Source organism: Triturus cristatus, chromosome 9 (assembly GCF_964204655.1).
Source record: "Triturus cristatus chromosome 9, aTriCri1.1, whole genome shotgun sequence".
NCBI classification, from domain to species: Eukaryota; Metazoa; Chordata; class Amphibia; order Caudata; family Salamandridae; genus Triturus; species Triturus cristatus.
The window spans coordinates 1032991337-1033006510 of NC_140592.1; the positions used below are offsets into that span (position 1 = coordinate 1032991337).

Below are 15174 nucleotides of genomic sequence, written 5' to 3' on the forward strand. Positions count from 1 at the left end.
GAGAACTAGGTAAAGTGCTAGAGGTTCCATTGCAAGAAGATCCCAAAATGGTGTTGCTGGGCATGACCAACGATGTAGATCTCACTCGCCCACTGCTGACCTTCTTGGTTCTGGCCCTAGTAGTGGCTAAAAGGGACGTGGCGAAATACTGGGGGGCGCCCACGCCACCCCGACTGGAGGAATGGAGGAGGGGTCTCGACCTTTACATGGCGGCAGAAAGGGTTACATACAAGGTTCGGGGATGTCCCAAGAACTTTTGCAGAGTGTGGTCTAGATGGAGGAAATATCATGGCCTGGAAGGGGGTCCCTAGCGGGGCGGATGGGAGGGGGTTCCTACACGGTCCACGGAAGGCATGGATAGCCCAGGAGCCGGGGCAGATGAGAACATTACGGACAATTGTGCTTTGGGGCGGAGCAATTATTGGACTGGCTCCTCTTATGAAGGGGGAGGGGGGGCGGTGGGAGACCAGCAAAGTAGGTGTGATGACCAGTGATGACCTGTCTGTTTGGTTGTTCTTGTTTTGTGATAAGGAAAAAATGCAAATAAAAATATTACAAAAAAAAAAAATTATATGTACCATGATGCCATCCTCCACCACAGCGCGAAAGCACACTATCTCAAAATCTCAAAATGCGTTGAGGAATGTAACCAAAACCTAGAGTCTGTTTGACAGTTGGCTAAATCCGATAAACAAGAATTTACCTTCTATTCTCATCATGCCCTTCACGCTCCAGAATGGAATACCCTTTACCTAAAAGAGTGTACTTCTTTCCTTGATTGCCTCTTACATTTGACTCATTCTGCTGTCTGATCATACCACCATACCTATCACTATCTAATAGACTTCTAGCCGCAGATTCCTTACCTTAGAATTTTCCCCAGGCGTCAGACTTGATCCGGAAATTTTTCATGAGTAGTAGGTGGCATCGTTCAGCTCCACATGGCGTCATCCGCTCTGGTAGTGATGTGTGCAGTGCCTATATAGGCACCACACCAGCGTGCTGACATTAGTTATTTTTCTTTCCGCACCAGTCAGCACAGATCTGTGAAGAACTATCCCCAGTCTTTGTTGACTGACCCTTTTTCGGCACCTACTCCAGTGCTGACATCCCACTGCAGTGCCACCCCAAACCCGACTCTAACACCAAGCCAGACAGGCATCGTCCATCACTGGTGCCGACTGGGGGCAGACCACCCATGGTGGACTCAGTGCAGTGCCTTATTAATATGTCATATAACGACAACAAAGGTGCCAAGAGATTATGTAGAAGAAACAAAATTGCAGTATAAATAAAAATAACAGAAATGAAACAATGCCCACACAAAACTTCAAAAGTAATTTTAAATGATTTTTAGATAATACATTTCACAAGAATGCATCGACGTCGTTTCGACCCAAACAGATTACAGGGTCATCATCAGCTGCCTTTTTGCAGATAGCGATTCTGGAGTACGGGTAGATGAGGAGAGCATATTTGTGTCCCTCAGAAATAGTTAATCCCGAAATCTTATCTGTTGATTTGGACGAGTGAGGATTTTTTTGCTTGACCACATTACTCTGCAGTAACAAATCCCCTATGATTAACATAAGGGTCATTGGACCCAGTAGCTCCTTAGTCATTAGGAGATCAACACGCTAATACTGAGGATTCCTCTGAGACGCCAAACTTTTAACTTTTTTGCTTTGTTCAGTGGTCGATAATACTGGTATTCTTTCTGCTCAAAAATACTTTTGTCCTAATGATGACACTGTAAATTGTTTGGTTCAAAATATCGTCTGGCAAATTAGAAAAGAACGTTATTTGTGATAGGTTCAATCTTGAGTGGACACTTCAACTGAAATTTGAGATCCTTATGCTGCCTGTCTTTTAACACTGTGTAATGTCTGAATGGTTTTGTTTTATGTAATATGTTAGGTTGTATATTGTATTGTGATTCTTATGAAATGTATTATCTAATAACTTACTTACTTATGAAGTTTTGTGAGGGCACTGTTTCATTTCTGTTATTATTTTCATTTATATTGCAGTTTTTTTGTACATATTCACGTTATCTCATGGAACCTCTGTTATTATATGTTTTGACTGCCCTGGTTCTAGGATAGTGGGGCTGCCGCTGTCGTAGCTTACCCTTTTTAATATGACAGGCCTGGATTGGGTGATGATTGGGTGGTGGTCTGTGGACACTTATGGATACCAGCCCTTAAAGGATCCTGAGGACAACTGGTGTAAGGATCTGACGGATGCCAGTAGACTGGTCACCTCCCCAAACACTGGCTTGGTGTTTCCCCCTACTGTGGCTACGGAGGAGGGTGCCTCATTCGCAATGGTGGTGCGAATGGTGGCTGAGGTCCTAAACCTTAGGCTACCCTCCGTGACAGTCAAGCTGAACTTCTTGATGGAGGTGCTTCAGCTGGGAGTTGCCCCCACCAAACCGTTACTCCCATTCAATGAAGCCCTTACTGCTGTCCTACTCTGGGCTGGCCTAAGCCCTGCACAGGGGCTCAAGTGCATAGGACAATTGTCCACCGCCATTGTCTTGCCCCAGGGGACCCGTTTCCTCACCCAGCAGCCCACCCCGAAGAGCTTGGTGGTCCAGGCCTACACATCCAAAGTTAACCCCGGCACATTCCCTACCACTCCACCCGATAAGTAATTTAAAAGGCTGGGTGCCTTTGGGAAGACTATGTTCTCTTCCGCCAGCCTGGCACTGCGTGCCTCTTGTGTCGATACTCCCATACCATCTGGGACCTGGTTGCGCAAATGCTGCCCAGGGTCTTGGAAGAGCCCCCAGTCATTGTCTCTGAAGCAGTTGCTAATGGGAGAGTTGCAGCCAAGTTCACAATACGATGTGGGGTGGACACAACTGACTTGCTGGACGGAGCGATTTGATTGTCAGTGGCCCTTAGACACCACATCCAGCTGAGAACCACTGGCTTCTCTGGGGATGTCCAAGCTTCACTCATGGACATGTCCTTTGATGAGTTGTTTGGAGAGAAGGCGGACTCAGCGGTAGAGCACTTTAAGGACAGCAGGGCTATGGCCAGGTTCCTGAGCCTTTCCATGGCCCCTCACTAAGCCTGGTCTGCCTTTCGTGGCCATGGAAGGGGCTTCCAACAGCGTCTTTACATGCCTCTCCACCCTGGCCAGCAAATAGCACAATATTTTTGTGGTCGAGAACGTGGTTCCGACGGACCACGTGGGTCAGGCTGCTAGAGGTCAGTCAAGCCAGTCCACCAACCCCCTGGCAGCTGCAGCCCCCAAACCCCTTTAGTATGCCCACAGAGCATCATGGGCAACCACTGGGGGTGGGAGGGGTCAGGATACACCTTTACCTGCACCACAAAAGGGCAATACTCAGTCCCCCTTTGTGACCACCACTCCCCACATATGCCAACTATTTACAACAAGCTGACGGAGGACCACCTCTCCTTGTCTGTCAAAGTGTTGGCTCTCTTTGCCAAGGGAGTTTAGTAAGGGTGCCGGCGTCAGAAGTAGGCAATGGTTACTATTCTCGCTTCTTTCTAGTGCCCAAGAAGGACGGAGGCCTTCGTCCTTTTCTAGACCTGCACCTTCTCAGTTTATTCCTGAAAACGGAAAAATGCTCATGCTCACACACGTCCTGTCTGCCCTGGACCCATGAGACTGGATGGTATTGCTGGACTTACAAGACACTTATTTTCTACAAGACACTTTTTTTCACATCCCCATCCTGCCTGCGTACATGCATTACCTGTGGATTACAGTAGGCCAAGAGCACTTTCAGTTTGCTGTGATCCCCTTCTGTCTTACCAGCACCCATCGGTGTCCATGAAAGTGATGGTGGTGGTTGCCGGTCTTCTGCAGGGGTCCGGAATTCCAGTCTTTCCCTACATAGACGATTGCCTGTTAAAGGCGGGCTCGCCCCAAGCAGTTGTCTTCCACCAACAAACTTCCGCGAACCTTCTGCACTCGCTGGGATTAACGAACAACCCGCTAAAGACACATCTGACTCCTTCTTAGATGCACCATTTCAATCGTGCTGTTCTGGACACAATGCAGTTTTGGGTCTATCCTACCGAGCAGTGATTCCAGGATATGTACGCTGTGATACCGATGTTTCGGCCTCTATAATGGATTTCTGTGAGACTGACTCTGAGGCTGTTGGGCCTTATGGCCTCCTGCATCCTTCTTGTGACACATGCCCATTGGCATATAAGGGCTCTGCAGTGGGCTCCGACATTCAGTGGGCCCAGCATCAGAGGAATCTCTCCAACTTGGTAAAGATCTCGGAGGGAACTGCAAAAGACCTGCAGTGGTGGATAATGTACTGCGATTGGGTCAGTGGCAGACCCCTCTTCCTTCCCCACCGAGAGCTGACTGTGGTGACAGATGCATCACTTCTAGGATGGGGTGGCCATCTAGGAGAGGAGGAAATCAGAGGGTCTGGTCTCTAGTGGAATCTGGACTCCACATCACCCTAAGCTCTGAGCGATCAAGCTGGCATTGAAGGCCTTCCTCTCTTCAGTCAGAGGAAGACTGGCACAGGTGTTCACGGACAACACCACCGTCATGTGGCATTGCAACAAGGCGGGGTGGGGTTGTGGACCCTTAACACCACCGCCATGTGGTATTGCAACAAACCAGGCGGGTGGAGTCATGGACCCTTTATTAAGAGACACTCTATGTCTTGACATGGCTGGAACGTCCGGGCATTTCCCTGGTGGTTTAACACCTGGCTGACCCTCTGAACGCCAGGGTGGATGAACTTGACGGTCGATGCTTAGGGGAGCATGAATGGCGTCTCCAGCTGGAGGTGATGCAAGGTCTCTTATGAGAATGGGGAGAGCCTTGGTTGGATAGGTTTGCTTCTGTCGAACGAACAATGTCAGCAGTTTTGTGTTCTGGAGTTTCCAAGGCTGTCCTCGCTCGGAGATGCTTTTCGTCTCGAGTGGAGTTCAGGCCTCCTATATACCTTTCCACCAATACCACTCCTGCCAAGAGTTCCAAGAAGATCAGGAACGACTGAGCCCAAGTAATTCTTGTGGCTCTGGATTAGGCACGGAGAGTTTGGTGTCCTGAGCGGTTGAGAATGAGCATGGGTCCTCCGACCAGGCTGCCTCTTCGGGAGAATCTTCTGTCATTGCAATAGGGAGAGGGTCCTGCACCCAAACCTGAAAACGCTTTTCCTTGATGTGTGGAGCTTGAGAGTTGACAGCTTTTGACCCTCTGTTGTAAGTCTGCAATGTTATCTTCGCAGCCAGGCATCCCTCCACTAAGAAAGTATACACCTTCTTTTGGAGCAAGATTGTGGCATGGTGAACAGATAAACAAGTTAACCCCCTATCTGCACCCCTTTCCCATGTTATTTTGTTTACTCATACTGTAGCCCAGCAGGGCTCTGCTTTGGGCACATTAAAAAGTTATTTTTCTGCCATATCACTATTTCTGCGGTTTCCAGATCAGCCATCCCTTTTCAAATTATCTATTGTAAACGGGTTTCACAATCGACTTCAACATATTTTTCCATCAGCTCAGTTAATTATGCCGCAGTGGGACCTCAACCTAGTTCTCACATTTTTGATGTGTGCTCCTTTTGAGCCGCTCCAGGTGGATGATCAACACTGATGCCAATAAAGGAAAGGCGGTGCAGAAAGGGACCATCTCACAATAAAGATTGGTCTGCCTCAGAATCTGCTACACATTGGCCAAAAAGCAACCTCTAAGGTTTGCAGGCTCATTCTACCAGAAACAAGGCTGCGGCCGCTGCATTAGCTAGTAGAGTACCTGTCCTGGATATCTGTCAGGCAGCAATATGGACTTCCCTGCACACATTTACAAAGCACTACTGCCTGGACAGTTGGGTCTGGTAAGACGGGCACTTCGCCCGTTCGGTCCTACAGGATTTCCTCGTCTAATCCATGTCGCAGCACCTCTGGGGAAGTATTGCTTGGGTATCTATTATAGCCTTATAGCCCGCCGTAGCGGGCTATACCGGCTAATAAAGGCCCGCTGCACCGTTAAAGGCCTGAGCCGAAGGCGAGGGACTTTAACAAAAGCAGCGGGACTTTAATAGCGGTATAGCCCTGCTACGAAGGGCTATAAGGCTATTAGAACATTCTGCCACTAGAGGGCAGAATGTTCTAACAAATTAAACAAAGGCTTCTCGAAGCTCAAGGGGATTTAAATCCCCTCGAGCTTCGAGAGGCTTTTGTAAAACATTGGAATGTTGCTCTGCGGGCCTTTACCGGCCCGTAGAAGCATGGAGCACTCCATTGTCTACAATAGAGTGCTCCACATTCCAATGTTCTAATCTAAGGTAAGGAATCTGCGGCCAGAAGTGTCTATCAGATGAACAAGTTACTTACCTTTGGTAATCCCTTATCTGGTAGAGACTCTATCTAGCTACTGATTCCTTACCGACCTACCCATCCTCTCCACTCAGCGAATGGATTTCCGAGTACAGGATTGCTTCCAAATAAGGGCCCTAGTTTCACAGACCAGTGGTCGTGTTCTTCTTGGCTCCACCCTTCAGGTTTGAAAAATCGCGAAAAAGAAACCAATGTCGGCGCGCTCTGAGATCTCACCTATTTAGGCTCCGCACTCGTCACTTCTGGCACGGACGACGCCACGGGGAGCCGAACTACCCCACCTACCGGCGCGCAGGGTTACTGCTCACAACTAATTTCCAGATCCAGCCCGACACCTGGAGATAATTCTAATGTAAGGAATCTGAGGCTAGGTAGAGTCTCTACCAGATAAGGCATTACTAAAGGTAAGTAACTTGTTCATTACTGCTGATCAAGAAAATACAAAGTCAACAAGACAGCATTTGACAAGTTGCTAACTGGTCAACAATTAAAATCTAGCCTTACACCATTTACTAAAGAATACTTTGCTAGAAGGGCAGTTGTGGAGCTTCTGTGGAAACCATCTTCAACAGCGAGATCCCCAGTGCAGACAAAACTATGAATTTCTCTGCTAAGGTAAAGAAGAATTCCAAGAACAAAACCAAAGCTATAGTCAAACAAGTAAAAACACCAGAGAACAAATTTATTGAGGCAACCTCATACATCACCCTGGTTAAATTCATTTGATTTTGATTAAAGATGCTCATGCATAGTAGCTCACACAGTTCTTACCATCAAGGCCAAATACACTGTTGCTGACACCTATTCTGCGACACTGCTAGCCAACTATCTCAAAGCAATGAAAGAAAAATCACATATTGATGCTATTGGAAATGAAACTCACAATTTGTAGCTCAAACATCATATTTTGGACTGATCATAAATAACTATACCATTGCTAATAAGAAACTAGTTAAACACTTGAATTTGTCCCAAAAATAGACACCCCTTTCACCTGCTCTGAAAACACCTTTTTACCAAGGCTATCCTTACTCTCTTCCTACTTCATCACTTGGAATCACACAGACATGATGTTCATGTAGATTCAATTTACAAAATGGGACAAGGATCCTCTTCGTATGACTACTGACGTGAAACAATTCCAACACAGATTATAGAGTAGAACTGAACATCAAAGCCATTACAGTCATGCCTCCTTTATTATTGCCACTGTTGCAACAAGGTAAAAACCACCGGGGTCAGAAGCAAGGTGCAGTTTATGAAACCTCAAAAGAAGCCTCAATCTCCTACAAGAGGCTCTGGTCCTTCCATCTACAGGCGGTATGGTTCAGCACTCACACAAGCAGTCTAGACCGCTAGTGAAATATATGACAGCGAAAATGAACATTCATTAATTTGTACAATTTGGGGGTAAATTGAAGCTGTCTTCTCTAAAGTCATCACAGCCTAAAACCCAAACTGCCGAAAGAATCACACCTGTAACAACTAAAAAAGGACAAACTTTCAAACCATTGTGACCATAAGATTATCATATATGGAAACTCATCTCTCAACCCTCTTCTGCCATTTCCTAAATCTGATCAGAGGCGTATGGCCCCATATTCTTAACATACTGTGTTTGTTGCGCATTCTGTACTGGGTGTTATTACTGTATAATGTATACATTTTAATAACATAAAATATTTTTTCTTCCCCATCAGAAATCCTATTTCAGCAAGCAAAGAGCTCAGTGTATCCTCAGAGGATGGTCGAGAGTCTCCAGATGAACAGAGTGAAGACATAGAAAAGAAAGACTTTTAAGTGCACTTAGGGACAGTTATAACAAAACAGCCCTAATCTGTCTTCAGTTCCCTAGGTTCTGCATACAAAAATCATGTTTACTGTCCTATTCAATACATTCCCACACTGCTCATCGGAGCAGGCATATTTCAAGCATGTCACCCCAGTGATTGCGACCGTGAAATCCTCAACTGACACATGCCTTGATAAATCTGCAGTCTTTCCATGTAGCTTCTTCACCAGTGTCCATGCTTCATCCTCATAACAATATGTTTATATTGAAACAGAGGGCAGTTCAACAAACTTGAATTTGCCTCTGGTACTTTTGTGAGGGGGGGGGGGGAGGGGTACTGAATTGTAACATCTGAGAGGCAACCATCAGATTTCTTTTGATGTACAAACCAACCATCATGTAGACAATTCTTCATTGCAGAAACGTCCCAAGCTGCTAAAACCTTTACACAAAACGTTGCATATCTATGGAGAGAGGTGGTACTGCATGTTTGAAGAACCCACTGTGATGTCAGATAAAAATGCAACAGGATAGGGGTTTATATAGATTGCACAGGCATACGCTCCTAACAAATCCAAATTGAGATCAATCTGGAGGCTAAATGATGAAACTTTTAAGATTTTTCTAAAATTCATTATGAAAGGTGCAGAGAGAGAACTAAGGATGGTTTCTCATCTCAAGGCAACTGTATATAAAATTACAGTGATCCAGCAGCAATAACAAAGCCTAACCCACCCCCTCATTAAAGGGATAATAGAAATGTGCTGCATCCACACTGCAGCAAACCACTTATTTGACACAATATGGGTAAACTTCTGGTGCATGTATCCGCATAACTCTCGGCATCTGTCCAAACAGAACACGGTCACTGAGGCCCTTGCTTTCATGAACCACTGAAGATCGATTCTAGCAATGTGTTCCTTTTTTGATGACCCTCCATACACAGACTGATCCACACAAGTTCCATTGAGGGTGCTTTCCTACTACACGGATAGCAGGCGAACAACTGGAACCTTGTGTAGAATTAAACTTCAGTCATGGTTAAGGATTTGTCAATCAGATTAATTGTTTTTTAATCAATTGACACAATGTTTCTTGTTAAATGGATCAGAAGTACTAACTTTGGGATCAGTAGAACTGTAAAGAAAATGATACTTACCTTGTAAGTATCTGGTAGTATTGTGAAGCGCTGTATATTTACATGCTTCGCATATGCCTGCCAGCTATTGTTGGGCTTGGATGTAATCAAGTTGTTTTTCTTCAATGAAGTCTCTCAAAACACGAGATGTGGTGTGACTCCTCCTCTTGGTGTTCATTGTGCCTGGGCACGGACTTCATGTTGGTTTGTTTCTGCACAGAAGGTGAGAGTATGTGGTTTAGTGTCAACTTAAGTATAGTGTGTCAAATGCAATGTACAATGAAATAATGTAAGAGATCCACAAAAAACATAGGCTTCTGTGGAGGAGGGCATTCGTATGTGAAGCTACAGTACTGCACGCTACAAACAGATGCTTACAGGGTAAGTAGTATTTTCAATTTGTAGCATGTGAGGTTGCAGATACACATGTCTAGCCTAGACTGTAAAGCAGTGCCTTCTAGAAGTGGTGTGTGGTGTCTGGCGTATGGGTGATGAAAATATCAGAAACAAGGTCCTTAACACGGTCTGGACTAATATGGCCTGTTGGTGGGCTAAGATGTCCATACAATAGTGCTTGGTAGTGTTGGTCTCACTGTTCTTGTGGGTGGAGTGCACCCTGTGTGGAGCAGGTAAAGCGCTCTTTGTTTTATGGTAGGTTTGAATACATTTGACTATCCACCTAGCTATACCATACCTTGCTGAAAGGAGACAAAGAACTGATCCGATTTACGGAATAATGAGTTCCAGTCAATGTAGTACATAAGATCTCTTTTGACATTTATTGTGTGCAGTCGTCTTTCCGTGACAGTATCTTGTAGGAAAAAGACTGTGAGCTCTATGGTTTGGTTATGGTGGAAGTGCGACAACACCTTAGGGTGGAACTTAGGATTTGGTGTAAGGACAAAACTGTCATGTGAACCTGAATAAAGGGTTCTTTTAGGATGAATGCCTGCAGTTCTCTGCTGCGTCTAAGTGAGTTAATGGCCACTGGAAAAAGCCATCTTCCAGAAAAGAAAATGAAGGGGGTAGGAGTGTAGAGGTTCAAAAGATGGCGCCATATGCCTTGGCCGATCAATATTGAGATTCCAGAGGAGGCCTTCTTGGGGGGTATAACCCTCTTGAGACCCTCCATGAATGCTGTAATCTCTGGAATTCTATAAAGGGATGAATGTTGTAGGTAGGCTGTTACTGCAGTGTGAACAGGTGTAGGAGTAAGTAGGCAAGGTCTGCTCTGCAAACGGTAGGTGATAATACAAGCACAGTAGGTTTTGAAGGGTCCAGATTGGAAATCTAGTGGTGAACAAACCTCTTCTATTTCACAGATTAACCGGCCTGTGCTTTGGGCTGTTGAGCTTCCTTTAATGGGTAAGTCCGGGGCACTGTACTTCTAAGACCTCGGGTGTCAGAACGCAAGGTTGAGCTGTCCAGGGTCCAGATGTCAGACCTGAACTTCCTCTACGTGAGCAAATCTGGCCTCAGTGGAAGTGTCTCGAAAGACTGACTGGCATCTCTAGTAGAGTGGAGCATCAGGTTTGACTGGTCAAGGCTGGAGCTACCAAAATAGACAGAACTGATATTTTCCTGAACGTCCATGTAAAATACAGAGAAGCAGTTGCAGAGGTGGAAAATAGTAGGCAAATATCTGATCAATTCATCCACAGTGCATTGCCCATGGACTGTGGGTGTGGGTCCCTGGAGGAGATATTTAGGCATGTTGTTGATTTCTGGGATGGCAAAAAGATTTATCTGTGGGGTGCCCAAATGTTGGAAGTACCTGTGTAGGTCTTTGGGGTGTAGTTCCTATATGTTAACCTTTTGATTTATCATGCTGAGCAGGTCTGCAAATTCGTTGTCTACCCCCAGGAGATGTTCTGCCATGAGGTGAATGTTGTAGCAGGGTGTCCATTGCCTAATCAACTGGGCCGAGACAGCTGAGGCGAGTGTGTGTTGCCTGTGGTACATGGCGGTCATGTTGTCTGTCTTTATGAAGGCGTCTTTGTCCCAAATAACTTGTAAGAACGGCTTTGAGAGCAACGTAAATGACTAGCAGGTCCTGGTAGCTGATGTGGCGACCCTAGTGAGAGGCCTAGATTCCCTTGACAGATGTTGTCGTTATTGTGCGCCCCATCCTGTCAGGGTCTGCAAAAGGCCTGCTTTGCAAAAAGGTGTTGCTGTGCCACCACAGCAGACAGTGGTGCACCTTGCCCTGTACCAAATCTAAATCTTCCTAGTTGCCTCCACTTGGGACCATTGAACAGTTAGGCACTCTTGTAGGGGGCACATTTGGAGCCTTTTGTGTGGAACGATGGCGATACATGAGACCATCATCTCTAGAAGGCGTATTACAGTTGCTGAAAGGCTGTTACTCTCTGCAAGGCTGGGGGTAAGCTTTCTCCTGGACTGCAATCAACACAGACCCCAGTAAGTGTTGGATCTGCAGAGGATGTACGTGGGACTTGGAGGCATGTATGATAAACCTGAGACTGCGGAGCAGGAACACTGCCTCCTGTGTGTGGGCTAAACACAGCAGCCTGCTGCCACTCTTGATCCGCCAATCATTGAGGCAGGGAAAGACTTGAATGTTTTCCTTTCACAAATGTGCAGCCACCACTACTAGGTACTTTGTAAACTCCCTTGGGGCCGCATTGACCACAAAAGGAAGTAATTTGAATAGGTAGTGTTGTCCACTTATCACAAATCAAAGGTACTTTTGATAAGCAAGGTGGATGGATATGTGGAAATAGGCGTCCTTGAAGATGGAGAGGTGCCATGTACTCACCCTGTTGAAAGAGAGTGGTGACATCCTGCGAGTGGTCATGCGTGAATGATCTGGTGAGATGTAGCAAATGAGAGGCCTGTCCTTTTTGTGGAATAGGAATTTGAAAAGTAGATGTCACTCCCTTGTTGTTTCAGAGGCACTCTCTCGAGGATGCCCTTTGGTAGGAGGGCGTACACTTATTCCTGAATGAGGGAGAGGTTGTCTTCGCTGAGAGCATGTGTATGGAGTGGCATGTTGGGAGGGGCTGTGTTGTGCTCCAGGCAATAGCTGTGTTGCCTCACTGCTAGAACCCACCGAACAGATATGATTTGCTCCTCCATCTAAAATGGAGGTGGTGCCCAATCACAATGTTCATTAAAAGGAGGGGTCACACCACACGTGACTCGAAAGACTTCTTTGAAAGAAAAATAACTTGCAAACATCTAAGCCCAACACGAGATGGCAGGAGTATGCTAAGCATGTGTATCTATAGCCACATATACTACAAACTCAACTTTTTGTAGGTACTGGAACTTTTTTAATGGGATGTGAATTTATGTATGCTCAAATCTGTAATTGCAGCTTTACTGTTTCTCTTGTATATATAAACTTTCTTCTTGGGATATACCTTCCTGGTATTCGATTAGGATTGAAATCACTTTTGCACGAGAATTCAATGTTCAGAATCTAGTGTGTCTATGTAAAACGCATTTGAAAAATTTACATTTTGTTATTTGATGAGCTAATTATCAGAGATATTTTTCCTTGATAGATAAAGCTTTGTGAAACAAATTTCTGCTTTATAAAAAGGCTGACCGTCCTCTCATCTGGAAGATACAAATACCTTTTGTTTTAGCAAATCTGAGAATGTGGATTCTGGCCTCCTGCTGTGTTGCTTCATTTTCTTAATTAAAACAGTGGGCCTTACACATCTTTACTTATTAGAGTCAACTGCATTTTTGGATCAGGACGGGACTGTTGAGTTACATTTTAAAGACCTTCCAGTGGCGGGAGCAATTGGAGCATTGTGGGTGTGGTTGGAACAAGCCCGACATCTCCTGTATCCAAAGAACCCTCAAATGTCCCATACTGAGAGAGGTAAGCTTGGCAAAACTTACATCAAGTAAACTGGGTGGGGGAAATAACCACTTTAATGTGCTGTAGATAGAAGCATTCCTCAAGAGCATCTACATTTGCTTACCCTATCCTCCAGCCCTTTATCAAGAGCGTTCACCCCAGAATCCGGACACAGCAGCTGTGTCTATGCAGGTCTCAAACTAACAGTTGCTTATAGCTTTGTTTGTTCCAAACAGATTCTCACATGTCATGATCAAATGAGAGTGTAATTTCAATGGTCAATTTGCCAGCAAAAGACAGAATTCACAGGATTCAGATATGTGCATCTGCCTGTATAAGATTATGTTACTGTGATGTAGTTGAGGTGTTTTAACTGAAGAAGTAGGTGGATAATGCAAAACTAAGCTATGGAGAGAAAACCAAACAGAGCCCCCTAGTATAAGAGTACACATTAGAATCTGTGATTATACAATGTTACCCACCTTTCAGCTTCCAGCATGCAGTACTGTTGCTTGAAACATGAGTTTGTTAAAAAAAATGTAGACAACTCTCAAAAATGTTCAACAATCACACGTGATTTCCTCTGTTTGGGGCTCATAATTGTAGTGTCAAAGACATGCTTTGAAAGTAGTTTAACGATTAAGGCTCCAAGCACCTTCTGAATGTTGGTAAACTGGAAAGAATCTAAAACCAGAGAAGTGTTTGCCCCATCTCTTCCTCAACTCCAAGTAAGTATGGAGCAATGGTCTCTCCCACAAAAAATTCAGGTATAGTGCCATCACACCATCAAAGTGTTCTAACTTTAGCAAACAGCTCTACTATCAGACACAACCTATTTGTTATCCTTCGTAAGCTGTGGTACTCCGGAGCTTCCTCGGGGAGTCCTCCTGGGGAGCCAGCCAGTGGATCCCTTCCCTAAATCAGCTCATTTCGTTCAGTTTAGCTTGGATGGTACGTTATAAACAAAAATAAATTATCCAAAATAGGGCAGGCTGTGTGTAGGTCCTGATACCAAGCTCTTGAATTCTCGGAGCAGCCCAGGCCAGAACCAAGGCTCCAACTGTGCATATATTCGAAGCTGGGAGGAGGTAAAAATGATAAACTTCAAATAATTCTTTGTTTTCCTTCTGATGCTGACATATTGTAAATACTGCACTCTATTGCAGGGAGAGCTGTCACATTTTACCGCTTTGTAAACGTGATGCATGGCATTTACAGACATTTTGCAGATGATATATGTTCTGAAATCCTTTTGAATAAAGTTCTTTGAGAGTATCATTTGGAGTATTAAGAAGTTCTATGCACATACCTGGTGTTCATTATGGGGGCCGGCGGTGAAAAGAAAACACAGGTAATGTGACCACAAAGCAGAGGCAAACGTACAGTGGTAAGTTCTGCTTCTGTGGATGGTTTCTTTTTTTAATTTTTGATTGAATACACTCGATATCTTTCCTGGTTGTTGACTGTATGCAAGTTTTTTAAAATCATTTTATTTTGAATGCTTAATTGCTCTCATGGGGTGGTCGTCCAAGTCCCTCCCGCATGTTGGCGCCTCGCCTTTGTTTCAAATTCTAGACTACAGTCCAACTATTAATGCAGTGTGCACATTGTGCTGAGCGTCACTCTCCTTTTCTGCAGATAGAGATTTTGCTGGATTCTAGGGCGGGGGGATTAAAAAAAAAATCATGCAACATAGCGCACCCCCCCCCCCCCCCCCACGAGGCAGAGAGGGAGCAGGAGAGCGCCATATCTTCAGAGATATGGCTCTCTCCTACCCTCTCCCTAGCACCAGCGCTAATTTCAGCTGCCGTGCGCCATGCACACACCTTAGCGCCGTAGGGATAGGGTGTGTGCAGGAGTGTAGCATAGGTTTTGTACAGGAATGGTACCCTTCCTGTACAAAATACTAACCTAGGCACGATGCCAAGCTTTTCCCACTTTGCATATGTGCTGCACAGTGCAGCACGCAAAAACAGAAAAGCACAGAGAAATGAAAGCATTTCTCCTGTTAGTGTCTCCTTTGAAGGGGCGTTAACTTTTGGCGCAAAAGGACAATGTT

At 45.1% G+C, this 15174-nt stretch overlaps 1 protein-coding gene across 1 annotated transcript in view; it reads left to right on the forward strand.

The window, feature by feature from the left end:
* Positions 1-12864, forward strand: part of FAM161B (FAM161 centrosomal protein B) — a 120448-nt gene extending 107584 nt beyond the window's left edge. The window contains exon 9 of the mRNA XM_085626783.1: positions 8051-12864. Within this exon, the coding sequence (XP_085482909.1) occupies positions 8051-8150 (100 nt within the window). The 3' untranslated portion in view covers positions 8151-12864. The remainder of the gene's footprint in view (positions 1-8050) is intronic.
* The last annotated feature ends 2310 nt before the right edge of the window (positions 12865-15174 follow it).